The following is a 17,500-nucleotide window of genomic DNA, read 5'->3' as shown; positions in this document are numbered from 1 at the left end:
CAGAGAGCCTTTTAAACAATCCCCCCTCCACCACCTCCACCTCCTGGCAGACTGTGGCAGAGAGGGCATTTGCAATAGCATGCATAGCTCATTCAGACACAGGTGCAGTAAGGCCAGAGCGATTGAAATGTAAAGACGGCTTGCCAGGGCAGGGTCAGCGAGTGCATCTGAAGGGAAATGGATATGAAGAGGCCGGATGGGTTCCTCTAGGGAGAGTATTTGCGAAAGCAGAATGGTATCCTCCTCACCATACCTCGCAAAGCATTTGACCAGCAGGTCAGGACAGATCAATGCAGCTAATCAATAGTCAACAGGTTACAAGCCCACAGATGGTGTTATTGATGACATGCAGCATTTTGTTAAATATTGTAGTGTTACCAATTACCTTGTAAAAATATGATGCCGAAAGTAGAGGTTGGTGCAGTACTTCGTTAAATATGATAGTATTATCAATTAATTTGTGAAAATATAATGTCAAGAGAAGAGGTCAGTACTTTGTTAAATATTATAGTATTATCAATTAATTTGTGAAAATATAATGTCAAGAGAAGAGGTCAGTACTTTGTTAAATATTATAGTATTATCAATTAGTTTGTGAAAATATAATGTCAAGAGAAGAGGTCAGTACTTTGTGTTTGATGTTTCTGAAATTGATTAAGCATTTTAGTAAGTGAGTCTAGTTCAAGTGTTAAAACAAATCTTTGTTAATGTTAGGTCTGCTTGAGAATTGAACACCATCAGAGACTGATGCCCTTACACTGTTGAGCTGTCAACCATAAAGATCAATCAGGATCGGGTGCTTCATTTTATAGTGGTTGTATTTTTGCATTTATGTGTGTGTGTGTGTGTGTGTGTGTGTGTGTGTGTGTGTACGTATTTGAATCTGTAGGAGCAGCTTGTTAATCACCGTAGGCTGCAGTGTTTAACTCTTTATCTGTGCTTGTTTTGCTTGCTCTGCTCTTCCCTCTCTCCATCAGTGAGAGAGAGAGAGAGAGAGATGGAGAGAAAGCGAGAGGGTGGAGTGAGAAAAAAGATGAGAAGAAGAGAGACGCAGAGAGACATAGAGAGAGAGGGTGGAGAGGCAAAGAGGGAGAGAGCAAGAGAGAGAGAAGTGTGGGTGAAGAGATGAAGAGAGGGAGAGGGAGAGAGAGAGCGACAGAGGGAGGGAGGGAGGGAGGGAGGGTGGGAGAGAGGGATGTTGGCGAAGCGCGCTTGCAGAGTGCCAGGGGCGTGCGGTGACCTTAAGGTCAATCTGGCAGCAGGTTCTGAGTTTTGACAGGGGCAGCCAACTGTGGAGAGCGGAGTGTGCCCAGAGGCGATCCATGTGTCCCGTCAACGCTTGTTAGTCTAATAAACTGCATAGTATCACCCCTGTGTCTTTTATTAACAGGGCGAACCAATGACAAATTTGGTTTGAGCCGGGATGCTGTGACTGCTATCGGAACCTGCCTGTCTGCATCACAGAGTTTGTCCTCCCAGCAACAATGCTAAAAAGCTTACAGTCAAAGCGCTGTCACCGCACATTACACCCCCCCCACCCCTGTTTGGGGCCGGTCGGAGAACACCGATTGGCTGAGGCCCCGTCTGATGACATTGACATTAAATAGGGACATTTTTAAACATGGTGTGACCTCGTTTGTTGGGGATGGGGTGGGGGCTTGGAAGAGGGGCAGTTGAATTTGGTTTACACGCAAACTTCCATGGAGTGTGGAATGAGTCAGGATATTTAGGGAGGGAGGGGTGCAAATGATGTTGAGGATGTAAATTTGTGAGGGAGTTTTCAGGCTGTCTCAGTTGACAGACAGCTTTATGTTTGACTTCTCAAGCATGGGCAGAAATTACAGCACAAGATTGTTCTCAGACTTAAGATTCATATTCTTGTCATACATCAACCACGAGACATTTCAGTGCTGTTTTCTCTCAAGCTCTTGGTAGTTAAATGATTCAGTATTCACTATACTCTACCAAAACCGCAACCGAAATCGCGATACAAATATCCACCAAATAACTTGGTGTCTCAGAAGACAGAGTCATGATGCACACTCCTCCCAAACCCCAGCAGCTGCCGACCTTACAGATACAGCCCCTTGAGCCCTCAGTGGAACAAAACTCTTTTTTTGTGTCCTTTCCACAATTGTGGAACATGTAAATCACAAAATTCTTGTTCTATTTCATCGTTTTCCCTAATGTAGTGATAGAGCTATGCAGTAAATTTTGCCGCTTCCATTAAGAAACTGCCACATAGCTTTCATGTGTCACTGCTATGTTTAGGCCTATGTCTTGCGCCACTGACTTAAAAACCATGAAACTATGCATAAATGTATGCAGTAATAACCTCGCACAAATAGTTTTCTGTTTAACCTAGAGCTCGCCTAACCTACAGTTGCATACACTTTATTGAGGGTGTTTATACTTGCACTCAGTGTCAACAGCTCTGCACTTCACTATGCAAGTTGTTCTTAAAGGAGTCACATCACTGCACATATGAATGTTATTTTAGTTTTACTGGCGCTATACCGTGGATTTGGTGTTTCGTTACACACTTAGTATATATCGCATCAGACCATATTATTGTATATTACCAATCTGAACTCTAGTAAATCTAACAACATAGACCCATGTGAGACATGCATTTAAAGTACAATATAGTCAGTGTTAGTGTCAGGATTATGACATTTTAAGTATGTAGTACTTAAAGATGCTTAATATAAAGCAGCTGAAATTTCTGAGTTAAACAAGGTTCATGCCAGACAACAGTCTTACCTGACATCTTTCTGCCGTGCTTGCAAGCTGTCAGGCAGGACGATGAGACTTTCCTGTCTGTGGCTGCTTCTCTTTGTTATCAGTGAAACTGTCTGAAATCATAGATAAAAAAAAAAATTAAAAAACACTTGAAAGTGTTCTTTATAGAATGTCACCGCGGTGGTGGGAAACAAACCCTTAGCTGTGTCGTTTTTATGAAAGTCCTTCTGGGAAGAATGCCTTTGATGGACAATGTCATGATTATAGCCATATGTCTTTCAGTCACAATTATAGCCCCTCCGTAATACCTAGACTTGTCTTATCTGATTCAAAGGTCTTTTTTTATTATTCTGAGAATGGAAACAGTGACAGATTCATATCTCCTCTCGGTTGCGATTCTCAGTTCAAGCACTTCAAAGTGTCCTTAATGCCAACCCTCCATTTTGTTTCATTTTCACTGTTTGCGATGCTACTTAGATAAACCTTTTCACTCAAGCTGTCAATTGCACCAAATTGGTATTTATCTTTGAGGAAAGAAATTAAAAAAAAATACATGGATTTATTTTTTGTAGAGTTAAGATGATATAAGCACAGCACCAGGGTCGTAAACTCCAGAAAGGGTATAACGAATGATACATTTATAAACGTCTCTTTAACCCATTTATCTGACAAGCATTCCAACTTAATCTGTTGCTGTTCGTTCTCATTCTCATTGCCATACAGTGGGAAGGAGGGAGGAGAATGAATCAGATCCTCACAAGATACCCAGAGCCCTGATTTTAATGTCCTTTATCTGCAAATTGGAGATGGTTGAAAACAGCTGGAGGTCCCGTCGCGGTTTCAGGGGGAGACATCTTTAATCATGTTTAATGTGCGTTATCGTGAACTATTTTTAAAAGTGAGAACGCCTGATACCCACTACTGTAGTGTGTCAAGGCTGTGGAGAGTGGGTGGGAAACACGGCGGAGGATTTCTTTCATTCTTTTTTTTTTGGTTACTGTGAATTTGGAAAGAGATAGCCACATTAGTTTGGTGGCCGATTGCAATTTATTGTGCAAGCAAGTGCCACTGATAGACAGACACACTCACACACACACACACACACCATGGTGACGGGCCAAGATTGAAAGAGAAAAAATACATAGTCAATTAAGGGGCAGAGAAAGCGCGAGATGGACACATCGGTGAATGGCACATAAATTGAGATGGATGCGCAAATGAAGGATAGCGAGGAAGAAAGACAAACTCGGTAGTGAGAGCATCTGAGAAAGACTCTGCGAAAAGATGAGGGTGTTTCATTGACTCGCTCATCCTAACGTTTCCTCCCTGCAGACTTAAGGGCCGGGCTCACATAATGTAGCGTAACAAAGGCTGTCCAACACACAGACAGGGACCCCTTTTTCTGGACAGATGCTGAGCACTTAGTCAGCTCCCTCTGCTCCACAGTCTAACACGGCTGTGCCCTGGCCAAACCACGACTCTGGTCACTGTTGCAGCAGAATGAGGTCAAAGACGGCAACTTGCCACGTGTGTTAAAGACAGGAAAATACTAAAAACAAAAAAAAGTTATTTGTGTGTGCGTGTGTCTGCTGCTGCGAACTGGATTTCTTACACTTGCAGGCGTGGGGGAAAAGTTGTGAAAAAATACAGGGAGAGAGAGAGAGAATATTGACGTGTTCCTCCCCGTTGTGGTTTGAAATGCAAAGTTAACAGATTTAAGCGAGCCCCCCGAGCTCTGCACGGTCGCTCCTAATCTACTCTAATGTGTCAAAAAGCCTTTCTTAGGAAAGCTCGCTGAAATTTCACACTCAAGTTGTTTGGAAAAGTCAAGGCGAAATCAAGTTTTATAGAACTTTTTTATTTTATTTTTTAGAATGGAAACGTGGCTGTGTGTGTGTACAAGCGTGTGTGCATGCACACTTGTACACCATGTATGTGTGTGCAAGTGTGTCTGTGTGTTGTGTGTGTCTGTGTGTTGTGTGTGTGTGTGTGTGTGTGTGTGTGTGTGTGTGTGTGTGTGTGTGTGTGTGTGTGTGTGTGTGCTCTAGGTGCATGCATTTCTGTGTCTCTTTCACACTGCAGAAGGCCAATGTTTCCAGTCAGCTCCCCAAAGCTACTGTAAGCATATCAGTCTCATGGGCATCTGCCACAGATTGCCATCTGCCTCCCTTACTACCCATGAGGGTCTGTCGCTAAGTTTACCAACACGAGACGGCGTAATGTGCAGTAAAGAGGTGTGAATTCTCAGGCATGGCATGGGCTACCTGTGTGTGTGTGTGTGTGTGTGTGTGTGTGTGTGTGTTTATGTTTGTGTCTGTTTAATCTCCCAAGGGCTGTCTTGTTAGCAGCTTCTATTCCCCCCACGAGCGAGTTCACACACACACACACACACACACACACACACACACACACACACATACACAGCCACTCACTGAAAAACTCTCGCTGCTCTCTGTGGTGCTGCCCTGGCGTGAGGTCAGTCAGCCTTCTCTTGGCCAGCTTTAAATGGATGTGCCTCAAAAGGGCACTGTGCTGAGATGTCTTTGTTTATCATTTGATATATAAGACTTCCTGTTTATGCTCTTTTTTTTTTTGGATTTAGCTTTTGGTCCTCCTGGAAAAGCGAGCCGTGTGTGTGTGTGTGTGTGTGTGTGTGTTTGTGTGTGTGTATGTGTGTTTTACCCTCTCGGTTATATAAATAATTTTACTTCACAGCAGTCGCATCCCTCCACTGTTAGCCTCAGGGGAGTTAAACGCATCTAACAAATGATGTGATGAAAAGTAACATGTTTGAGAGAATGTCTGTAGGCTGTGGGCAGATCAGGACTTTTTTCCCCTCTATCTCTCTTTTTCTCTCTATCTCTCTTTCTCTTTCTCCCTCTCTTTCTCCCTCACTCACTCTGATTTTCCCCCCTCAGAGCAAAGAAGCAGTGATTTGTGTTTTCGGTCCGTAGGTTGCTTGAAAACACGCAAACCTTCTGCTTTCAAGGGCCATCGAAAAACGACCAGAAAGCATCTGATCTCAGCATTGGCAGACACACACATGCACACATAGGCTTGCCCAATGTTTTCCAATATCTCTCAGCCCAAGGCAAGCACTCTTCAGAAAATAAAAAAAAAACATCCCAAAGCATAGAGCAAGCAAGAGACCCAGCATCAACTCTCTACACAACGATGGACAGCATTAATGTTTAACTCGCCCTTGTTCCACATCTTTCACACTTAGACACATCTCAGGTGGAACTCCCAGAGAAAGCCTAGAGATACCTAGAACGCTCCAGATCTCTGAACTCGTCTCCTGGGTGTGTCACCGGGATGACGTCTTTCCAAGAGCGTTTGCCCCCAGTGATCCCGACTCACTGTCAGGCCAATCATGGCGTCGCACTCGGAGCTATCTCTCTCACAGACACCCCACACACACACACACACACACACACACACACACACACACAAAGTGACACACCATGTGCTGATTTCATATGAGCTCTATATGTGCTGCCCCAGGAAAATACACATTTACTGTGAATAAACTATGTCTATAATCTAATATGCCGGACGCCATGGCGCTGTGCAGGGCAGGTCAGACGAAACTGACACACGCGCACACACACACACACACACACACACACACACACACACACACACACACACACACACACACACACACACACAAACAACATGTTGGTCTCAGATGGGTAGAGAGCTGAGCCTTAAGCCTCCTGTAGTTATCGGCATGGTTCCCTTCGAGCGCTGGCTTTTCCCAGCAACAGCTCAAGAGAGAAGGTTCAGCTTTTCTTCACCCAAACTCCCTGACGTGTCACTCGGAAATAGATAGCTAGGCCGCCACTGCCTTGGTTTGTGTGGAGTTCTGGTTCAAGACTAGCTATCTGTGCCCAGCACATCTGTGTGAGACATGATTTGGCTAGCAGGGGGAAAAGAGGACATTTTCCAGCATATGACACTTTTTCTGATCTTATCCTGCTGGGGGTTTCATCACCTATTAGCGCACGATTTTCCCCTTCCTAATCTCGCCACTGTAAAATTCGCCATGACAACGTAATTATTTTGAGGGCCCTATTTGCATTTCCAGAACTCTGCTAAGTAAATGTTAGGTTTTAAGGCCTTTATAGATAAATTAATAATCTTGAGTATTTTAAAAACCATGAAACATTTAAATTGAGTAATTTCTCTTCCCGAAGGGCAAGAGCTTCATTTTTTCCCCAGCTCGTAAGTAGACAGACATAAACATCAGTATTAATCACTTAGACCGAAATTATAGTTCAAGCATGAAATATTTCAGGGGTGTGTTTTCATTGTCTTATTCCTATAAGAGATTTGATTGAGTCTCTGAAGCCCAAGGACAGTTCAGTGGAATTAATGTATGTAGAAAGCATTTTGTTTCAAGCAGTTCTTCTATAAGTTACATCTGATGAGCAACTTGGCAGTTACACACATAAAAATAATCCTGTGACTAGAACACATTACTCTTGCCTTGATGTATCGACAGTAATTGATTCCATTTTTTATCTTTTATTTGATGGCTTAGGGCTCTAACCTAAAAAGAATAACCTAGGTTAATAACAGTCACTTTTGTAGGTCACCACTGACTTTATCTTGTTGTTAAGGCTGAATGTAATATCCACTATTTTGTGGGTCTTGATCCACCGTCATAGTCTGTGGGCCTAGAGAGAAAGAGTGAGAGAGGTTGAAAACTGCACAGAACTCCTACCAATATTGCCAGCAACCTTGATGCCAGGACTAGTTGTTATTACCATGACAACTGTAGCCAGGCGCGTTTGTTTGTGCAGAATGTAAGAGGCAGGACGTGACTTGTGATTAGCGCACAAGGCCGGCTGAACGGAACCACGCTGCGGGACCTGTGCAGCCATGCCACGCCGCTCCAAGCGGAGAACCACAGAGCTCACATCTGACCAGCAACTCTCCGAGCAGCCATCCGCCACACAAATCTCCGTGATTTAGCGGCCTCTCCCATGCGGACAGCTAGCGTCAGCACAAGTGTCTTTGCCGTTGCCAGCGCCGCAGTCACGGCTCTCTCCACCAAAACAATTTATTCCCTCCTCCACGCTTTATTAGCTCTGCTTTATGGCTGGACATGGTCCGGCAAAGCAGCGGACTCCGCACCGGCCAGCTAACCCCTGCAAATCGATATTGAAGAGGGAGGCAGGATAATTACTTGCGTCGTAAGCCACTGCCTGAATAAATCCTACCAGAGCACTGGGCTCTCCCACCACCACCACCATCACCCTCTTGGTTCTTGTCGAAGCAATCCTAGTGTTGGGTCCACCACGTTCATAAAGCAATATCCAAGACAAGCCAATTAAATAGGCATCAGATCCGTGGGGTGGCTACTTTATGATGCCCATTACATTTGTAGTCCTCAAAATCAAAGGCGATACATAGAAACCGGGGAATTTCAACACGACACATGTCTTTAAATCCTCCAATCATGAATCCTCTGATCATGAAAGTGAATCTTTTCGATTGAGAGAGTTAACCGTTGATCAGGACCGTAAACTTGTGTCTTGGGTATCATGTCATCCCATCACAGTAGAAGGATTTAGTGAAAACAGTATTTCCATCAGTGTGGTCTGATCCTTGGACAGCTTATACCCAGCATGCTTTGGGCCATAGGAGGATGCCATACCACAATAAAATAGCTTCTAAGCAGCGGATGGTTTTTAGTGAACAGACCCTTTGTAGACTGAAAGTTAATGGTCTGCACCTGAGGTGACCATAGCATGCGTAATCGTTTTGCCGTTATTGTCCTGTTTTTACAGAACTCCAGCCCTGCTGTGACCAGCCCCAGTTCAGCTGCCCCGGTCACCGGCTACAAGCGAATGGTCATCCCCACGCAGCCGCCCCTGACCGCCACCAAGAAGTCCACCCCCAAGGCCCAGGGCTCTCCAGCGCCCTCTGGTGCCCCCCCGGCCTCTGCCAGCCCCGTGGCCAAGCCCCAGTTCCAGATGGCCACCGCCCCGCAGCCTGTCCCGGCCTCCTACACCACCGCCTCCACCCCCAGCCAGCCCACCTTCAACGTGCAGGTGCGGGCAGCCCAGCCCGGGCCCCAACACCCCCCGGTCCAGCAGCAGTACGGGCAGCCGATGGTGCCCCAGCAGTCGATGCGAGGCTCCGTCCCGGTGCAGTACATGCCGGCGCAGCCCCGCGGGCCCGACTTCGCCTACGGGCCGCCGCAGCCTGGCTTCACGCCGGCGATGCCGCCGCAGCCCAGCTACGCTGATTACCCCTACGGCGGAGGAGGCGGCCAGAACACCTGGAGGGGAGAGCCGCAGGGGCAGGCCGGCTACCAGCCCCCCACCCCCAAGAAGACCTACATCACGGAGCCTCCGGTGGGCCTGACTCCCTACACCGCAGGGCCTCCCGTGCCCCAGAAGGTAAGAGTGGAGTGGGAATTAGGATAATACACACTCCTGGAAACACACACACACACACTTTAGCCTGTCTCTTCTGGGTTGCTATTTGAAAGACGTTATTAGACAAATGTCAGTTACTTCCTAGTTTTATTTTTTGCTGATTTGACTGAGAAACCGACCATAAAGCAGGTGCATCATAGTACATTTCTGTCTCAACCCAGGCATTATGAAAAATGCATGGAAATGCTTTGAAAGAGTGTATGTGTGTGCATGCGCGCGTGTGTGTGTGTGTGCGTGCGTGCGTGTGTGTTTTGTGTGTTTTCCTTGCGTATGCGTATGTATGTATGTGTTTTCATGTGTTTCTGGTCGGCATTGTGTGTGCATGTACGTGTCCTCATGCGCAGATGTGTGTGTGTGTATAAGCAAGCAAGTTTGTATGCGGAGTGTGCTTGTGTGTTTGTTTCCATTTTAATTGCCTCAGATGGCAATGCAACAGGGAGCCCGTCATCGTCCTTCGTTGAAATGTTCTGAATAAACAGTTATTTTAACCTTTATGAATTTTTTAACAGGCCTTTTCTACAGGGGTTTACACCATCTGATTTCATTTGTCTAACAGAAGACAGTATGTTTATCTTTGCCATGCTCCACTTTGCCTCCTCCAGTCTACTGTAATTTTCTACCCAGAAAAGTCAGATTCGGCTTTTATGTATGCCAAGTAGGACAGTAAGTGTTAGCAGTTCATTTAGTTTTAGCATCTAATTCCATTTGAACTGAAAATGTCATGTTTACTTGTTGACTTTATTCAACAACACACAACAACTCTCCCTCTTTGCCAAATGATGTATTTAAATGTAGAGGGAATAATAGATTGTTGCCATGCTTTATACAGTACAGTATATGGCTGTGTTTGTGTAAAGCTGCAGCAGCAGTGCATTGCACCATGTTTTGTATACATATTGACATACTCATGATGTCAGGTTGAAGGCAGGAACTGCAGTGCATGGGAATGGCGTAAATCAATGCAGTGGAGCCGATGTGCAGAATAGCCTTAGGTACGGCCAGTGATTGACATTGAAAGTGTTGTGAGAAGGATGAGAGGAGTGCTCAGAAGGGGAAGATAAACAAGGTGTTGACATTGACTCGAAGAGAAAATTGGTGGAGGTTTTTTTTTCTTCTTTTTTTGCCATCATATCAATGTCTTTGCCTTCAGCAAATCTTCTAGGTCACTACATCTGACGTTGAGAATTCCACAAACCGAATGCTCGCAACCTGAAGGCTTTTGAAAAAAGCAGTTATCCTCTGTAATTTTTTCCAAGAATATTTGGTCTTTATAATAAGCCCCAGGAGATAAAATATCAAGTTACATTACAGCGCAGTACAATAGTCTTACTTACAGATTTATATATACCAGTGATGTAATTTTCCTTGACAGTTTTCCTTTTCTTTGGACCTATATCATAATTTTATCACTTTTGAAATACTGTGGCATAATTATATCAAGGCTACATGTGTACAGAACATCAGCATATAGTGTGTACGTAATATCAGTATTCAGCCTTTCAATATGCATAGCTCTAATTAAAGCAGCATGTATGGCTCAAATGGCTTTATTGAAAAGAGAGCAGATATAAAAGGGAGTATGTATTTTTAGCCAGTGTGAGATTGGGAGGTTATTTATGCTTTTTTTAAACTAATTTATTTATTTCCGAGACCGTAGGGAGGCATTGGAGGACGTCATCACCATAGATCATCCTACTGAGACAGTCATTGTAGTCTCAACACATTCTTTTGGGCTGCAATCTCTGGAAAGTAGCAGGCCCCTGAGTATGCCTTAATTCAAGGATTTTATGCTAACAAAAAATACAAAGAGGGTTGCCCTAGCCTCTGGGAATAGCTCATCAAGGACTATGTTTTACTAAACACAAAATTAAGCTTGGCGTTACGGCACGCATCTTTATGTGTAAAGAAACTAATTAATATTGTTCGAAAACAAAAAGTGCGTTTTGTTCACAATGGCTTCTCTGGTCTCAGTATGGGGCATTAGGAAAACAAAAGGTGCCGTTTAGTGGTTCTGTGCTATTTCCTTTGATTTCAGATAAAAGCAAATCTTGCATTTTTGTTAGGATTAAGTACAGAATGCTGCACATGTCTATTTTTAAGATTTTGTTATTAATTATTTTTATTATCATTACTGTTTTGCACACTTGAAGGCATAGTCAAATCAAATTAATTTGTTCTTAACCACAAAGAGATGATTGCCAAAATAAACCACTCTGTTCTGGTATATGATCTGTGCACTATTGCAATTTTAACCATTTGCATGTATTTTGCAACAGCCTATAGTTGGAAGTCCTGATATAAAGATGGGCTTTCCTTGTGGTTAGCCAGCTAGCAGTGGTGGCAGTCCTCATACAAAGAGTGGGTTTGCATGTAAAGAGCAGTGGTTAGCCAGCTAGCAGTGTCCTCCTAAACTGAACTGATCTGGCCCTCTGATCGTGCTCAGATAAGGTGGTTCCTGGACGGTCCCCCCACTAGTCAACAGGCCCTTAATAAGATCAGCCTGCGTGGCTAATTACCGTAATGATGTCTTGCTCGCTCAGAGAGCCTGCTTAGAGGGGTCCTGACCTTCAGGCCAGATTCGGTTCTGAGTCGTAGCGTCCATCTGGGCTGCGTCATCCCTGGATTACAGTGTGGGGGAATCCGCAGCCTCATCTTCACACTGGCCACCCACAGACCACCAGGGCAGGACACACTGCCTCAGCATAGTGTACCGTAGCAAAGCGTATAGCCTCCATTGAAGATCTATGCGCACACACACACACACACACACACACACACACACACACACACAGTAGTGCAGATGGTAGGCAGGTGCAAAGCATTCGGCCAGCCATGATGTTTTTAGTTGTTTCAAGAGAGGGGATAACAGCTACCTCAAGGAGAACAAATCCTTCAGGACAAACATCTCAATGCAATGCAGTAGTGACTTGCTCTGGGCTACTTTAAGGCACTTTAAGGCCCTGCAATGGCCTCACATCCGGATATCCTGTTCACTTACTGGTTGCACTAAACCTGTATGATCCCACATGACATACATCCTTATGTGTGATGTTCATTGTTAATACCCTGTATTAGGCCATACTGCTAATATACGCTGAGCACTTAGCCTTTGTTTTGCCCTTTCATGTATATTTCCCCCTAATATCCTGACCCTGGTTATCTGTGGGGTTATTAGTTGCCTTTTAGTGATAATCTCTTCCCTTGTTTATTTTCCATCCCTATCTCTGTACTCTGTGGCCCTAATCCCGCGGCCGAGGACAAGCACAATATAAAAGCCAGATTAGCGTTAAAAGTGAAATCTGTCAACTTTCCCCTTTTTTATCGCCATCAATCTGCTCACGCCCCGTGCTCTGACATTGTAGTAACCTTAGCCGCCGGTCGCGTGGCGCTAAAATCTGCTTAATAAGAGGGGGCCGCGGCCTCCTAATCTGGCGTGTAAATAAATGGCAACACTAGGCAATTTACAGATTGGTCAGCATCTGTGTTTATTCTTATTTACCATCATTCAGCAGACATCACATTTTTTGACAAGTTGGTGGAGAGCCGTACCACAGGGGTCCAGGCCTCGGTTTACGCTTCTTATTAGCCAGATGACTGCGTGTGAATGAGGAGTATTCATCGAAGGTCAGTGTCATAAAAAAAGTCTCTAGTTGACACTTGTGACCGGATGCGCTGATTTGGACACAACACACACACACACACACACACACACACACACACACACACACACAGACACACACACACCCCTCTGATTGGATGGCTGTGATGTGAAGTGGAAGGTGTATGTAAGCGGGCTTTTCACATCGACACAGCTCAAGGACACTTAATTACTCAAATCCGCCAACCAGTGTTTGATGTCTTTTTCAAATGAAAGCGAGTGGAAGAAGGGGTGGGGGGGGAGAAACATGGCTGCTGGTTAATTTAACAATTTCTGTAAGTCTCTCCCTCCCTGTCTGTCTGTCTCTCTCACTGTAGATTGGGGGACGACTAAGCTGGCTGATGACTCCTGTTATTACTGAGCTTGAGTGACATTTGACAGGGGGGAGGATTATTTTGAACTGCTCAACCCCTACAGGCGGCTAAAGCTAGAAGGTCAATGATGGTTTCAGCTGTCAAACGTTTGCCTAACGTTTGCTTTCGTATTTGTATGTCACTTCTCCCTACTCTCTCTCTCTCTTCTCTCTCTCTCTCTCTCTCTCTCTCTCTCTCTCTCTCTCTCTCTCTCTCTCTCTCTCTCTCTCTCTCTTTATCTCTTTCTCTATGTCCCTCTCTCCCGGTTGCCCACTCCAGCACTCACTCTGGTCACTGTCAGCACCTGCCTGAAATAGCTCATCTCCCTGTTTACCCCTCAGTGTCCCAAGATTTTCCCTGTTCTGTGAGTGAGCACCACCATGTGACCTTTCATATCAAGTGAGAGAGAGAGAGAGAGAGAGAGAGAGAGAGGGGAAAAGGAAAAGGGGGAGACGGAGTGAGAGGTAGATGGAGAGACACAGAGAGTGAGAGGTAGAGACAAAGCAGGAGAGGGGGAGGGAGAGAGATCAGACATGTCTATTGGATGTGCTGATGCTTTAAATATTTACAGCACATAAAAACACCACAGAACCGAGAGTCATGCAGTGTGTGTATTGGCTCAGGGCCGTGTATGGAGAGGCCGCCGCCGAGACGCCCTCAGATGAACAAACTGGGCTGACCGGTGGCCTTTAGAAAGCAATTGAAATGTGCATGCCAGGAGTGCTGTGATGACCGCCCCTCACGGAAGGAATCACGTTGTTATAAATACATTTCAAACCCATGCATCTCCCTCATGCCACACACACACAAATACATAAAGTACTGTGCAAAACGCTCAGGCACTTAAGTTGTTTAACAAAACATTTGTCACAGACTTTTTTTTTTCTTTTAATCTGCATTAGCGTGTCAATAGGTAATTTAATATTTTTAGATTTGCAAGCATTTTTTTTTTTATATTGTAAAGTACTCCTGTGAGACATGAGTCCTTATATAGTAACAAACCACATGGCATAGAGAAAAACAGTGCAAAAATTGTGTAAATAGTTACACTAGCCAATGTCATTATTTTGTTTTTGTTGTTTGTTTATTTAGTGCACTTTGTATGTTTGGTCAGTAAAGCTATTCAACTATTCATTGTTGAAAGCATTTGTATATCCTAACATTCTTACATTACTAAAACTTTTGGACAGCATTGCACATATGCATACACTCACACACACACATACACACACACCAACACACTCGTGAATGAGTTCCTCGAGTGCACTTCCATCTGTAGTAAATAAACATCCTGGCATACTCCACTAACATTAGTAGCGCCAGGGTCACCCAGGGCCCACTGGTGAAAGCTGGAGGTGAGAGGCAGGCTCATAGCGACTACCCTCCCTCACACACACACACACACACACACACACACACACACACACACACACACACGAGAGACTGGAGGTCAATGGCTTAGTGGGAAACCCCTCCAGCCAAACAGAGTAGTGTCAATATCCTAGCGTTCAGCATACATAAAGGCTCTGTGTTGTTTGAATGTGTTGTGTACACTGCAACTCAAGAATCTGGGCTCACTGACATTTCCTTGTTTTTTTTTTTTCGAAAACTGAATACATTAAATAGTTTAAATAGGAAACATAGCAAAATGAATGGGGAAAAAGTCCATTACAAGGTTACAAACATGTATTAATTGGTTAGAAATATTTTTGAATAGGTTAGAAATACTTTTTAATTGAAATATTAACACTATTCATACATTCATCAAACAATATTTTTTCTTTCAAAAGGAGGAAATATCTTGGGGACCCCTAACTTCTGATTGGTAGTGTAAGCGTGGGCAGCCCCTTTAGAGGCTGGGTTGTACTGAAATAACAGGTCTCCAGTCATCCTCTACAAACCTTCTCATTCTCCTTCTCATTCCTTTATCCCTTTGCAATGAGGCAGGTCATTTTTGTGATTGGCAGTTTGGCTACCCGTTGTGCTTATTTCCTGCGTAACCATGCTGGCTTTTGACTAAGTCAGGCCTTTATTTGCTCAGAGCTTAAAAAAGTGAACAATGCATAATAATAAGTATTATTACTTCAATCAACTAGCATCAAGGCACTTGAGTACTTCCTAAAAGCCTCTGCCCAAGCAAAGCCTGACAGCATCCAGTGGTTGTGTGTGTGTGTGTGTGTGTGTGTGTGTGTGTGTGTGTGTGTGTGTGTGTGTGTGTGTGTGTGCGTGTGTGTGTGTGTGTGTGTGTGTGTGTAATAAGGGGAGGACGACGTGCAAGGGAAGGTGGCATTGACATGTGACACGCCGCAATTAGCCATCGAAGGCCGAGACAGAAAGGGGCCGTGTTGGGTCTCAGCCTTGATTGCTGGGTTAGCGTTTATGAAGGAAGTGTGGAAGGTGTGTTGATGTCTAATTAGTTTTTAATCTATCAGGGAAAGCGTTGCTCTGTGCCTGTGCCACCTCTTTAGAGAAAACAGAGCACCGATTTGAGCTGAGACAGTCTAGCAGGCAGTCAGGCAGTGTTTTATGATTTTTTTTTTTTATTATTGATTTCTTTTCGCCCAGTTTCAGACTTTCCTTAGATAGAATTCCTGTAGTTGTCAGCGAATAAAAAGAGTGAAAAGCTGAATACTGGCAGCTGTGAAAGCTTCAAAAAAACTCGCTGTGGTTATTAATTAACCTTGAGCCTATTGTGGGCCATAGTTTGTGACTGGAAATGTTTCTAGACAGACAAAAAGGTTGAAAAGGTAAGAGTGGAGATTGATAGTATAGTTGATTTCCCAAACCCACTTTTAATGCATGTATTATGTTTAATATGAGACAGCAAAAGCAATAGAAATAGGCCTGTGTTTTTGCTTATACAGTTCCGTGTGTGTGTGTGCGCGTGCGTGCGCGTGTGCAGGTACAGTGTGTCTTTCCTACAGTGGCTACATGGATAGATTTATTCTCTTGCACTTAATCTAATTCAGAATCAATTTAGCCTGCGATTCTTGCCATTTTGAATAGATGACCTTGCACAATTTTGGGGAGTCAATTCTATTTGGAGCTTCTTGCCAGTTGACTAATTCACACCTTGTCCTCGAAGAGCCGGTATGTCTTGTCATGTGTACACCAACCATCTGCTTTCAGTTACACCCAATCCTCACACCTTGTGACAGATTACGCTTATCAATATGTCATGACCTGCATGCTATAATTGGACAGTTTTGGCAGAAGATGTGGTCTGCATACTTCTTGAGGAGGAATATGGATCATCCTTAAGGTGAGGGGGTCGGGTGGGGGAGTGGGTGGGGTGGGGGTGGGATGAGGTGTAGCTTGTGAAGGAGTGGTCTGGCTTCTGAATCTTTCAAAGCAGGGGTCAGCAGCGAGGTTGTGCTCAGAGCAACCACGCCATCGCAGTCACCCACTCAGCATGCCAACGCCGCAGACAGGGTTGCCGTGGGTTACACCCTTCTTACACCTCCCACCCCAGCCCAGGGATCTCTTTAACTTGACTCTTCACCTACTGTACACTACCGGTCAAAAGTTTGGGGTCACTTTGAAATTTCCATTCCACTCCATTGTAGACAGAATCTGGATGCTGAGATCAGTTGCCCTTTTGCAATTATGTAAGCACATAATGTAATCTGAAAACTGCTGCCCTGATTAAAAAAACAATACAACTGATCTCAGCTGGTAATCTGTCTATAATGGAGTGGAATGGAAATTTTGAAGTAACCCCAAACTTTTGACACGTAGTGTATGTCATGAAATATGTTTTTCTAGAAGCTTCCACCCAACTGCCAACCGCCCACCCCCCACCACACCCCCCAACGAGGCATCCTTTAACTTGACTCTTCACCTTAGTAATGAAATATGTTTTTCTAGAAGCTTCCACCAGCCACCGCCCCCCCAACCCCATTCCAGAGCCCTTAAAGCCTGAACATTATCCACTATACCCCTGTCCTCCCACCCCACCCCTTTGCGGACCTTATCCATGAAAGAGTTGCTCCGAGTGACAAGCTTGTCTAACATGGAGGACTGGATCCCGGGTTGCGGCTGCGACCCTTGCTGTCTGCATCTGCCTCTGCTGGGCTGGACTGGGCTGTGTGGCTGCAGTGCTGGCTGGCCGGACTGTTTGGCTGCATGAAACTGCTGACGGCAGCGTTGGTGCTGTTCATTTGTCAGTGCTGAGGCCCCAGTAGTTCAGCATTCACCATCAGGTGGCAGGGGGGTGGCCGTAAATAATAATGCTCTGACGCTGCCCTTACTCACACACACACATTCACTCACATATATAACACACACACACACAC

General features: G+C 44.7%; 1 protein-coding gene across 1 annotated transcript in view; it reads left to right on the top strand.

Moving 5' to 3' along the window:
• LOC121724846 (LIM domain containing preferred translocation partner in lipoma) overlaps nucleotides 1-17,500 on the top strand; it is a 150,991-nt gene that overhangs the window by 77,022 nt on the left and 56,469 nt on the right. The window contains 1 exon segment of the mRNA XM_042111722.1: nucleotides 8,541-9,155. Within this exon segment, the coding sequence (XP_041967656.1) occupies nucleotides 8,541-9,155 (615 nt within the window).

Source organism: Alosa sapidissima, chromosome 12, assembly GCF_018492685.1.
Source record: "Alosa sapidissima isolate fAloSap1 chromosome 12, fAloSap1.pri, whole genome shotgun sequence".
Taxonomy (NCBI): domain Eukaryota; kingdom Metazoa; phylum Chordata; class Actinopteri; order Clupeiformes; family Clupeidae; genus Alosa; species Alosa sapidissima.
The sequence above is the reverse complement of the archived record's forward strand: the minus strand, read 5'-3'. Positions and strand labels throughout refer to the sequence as shown.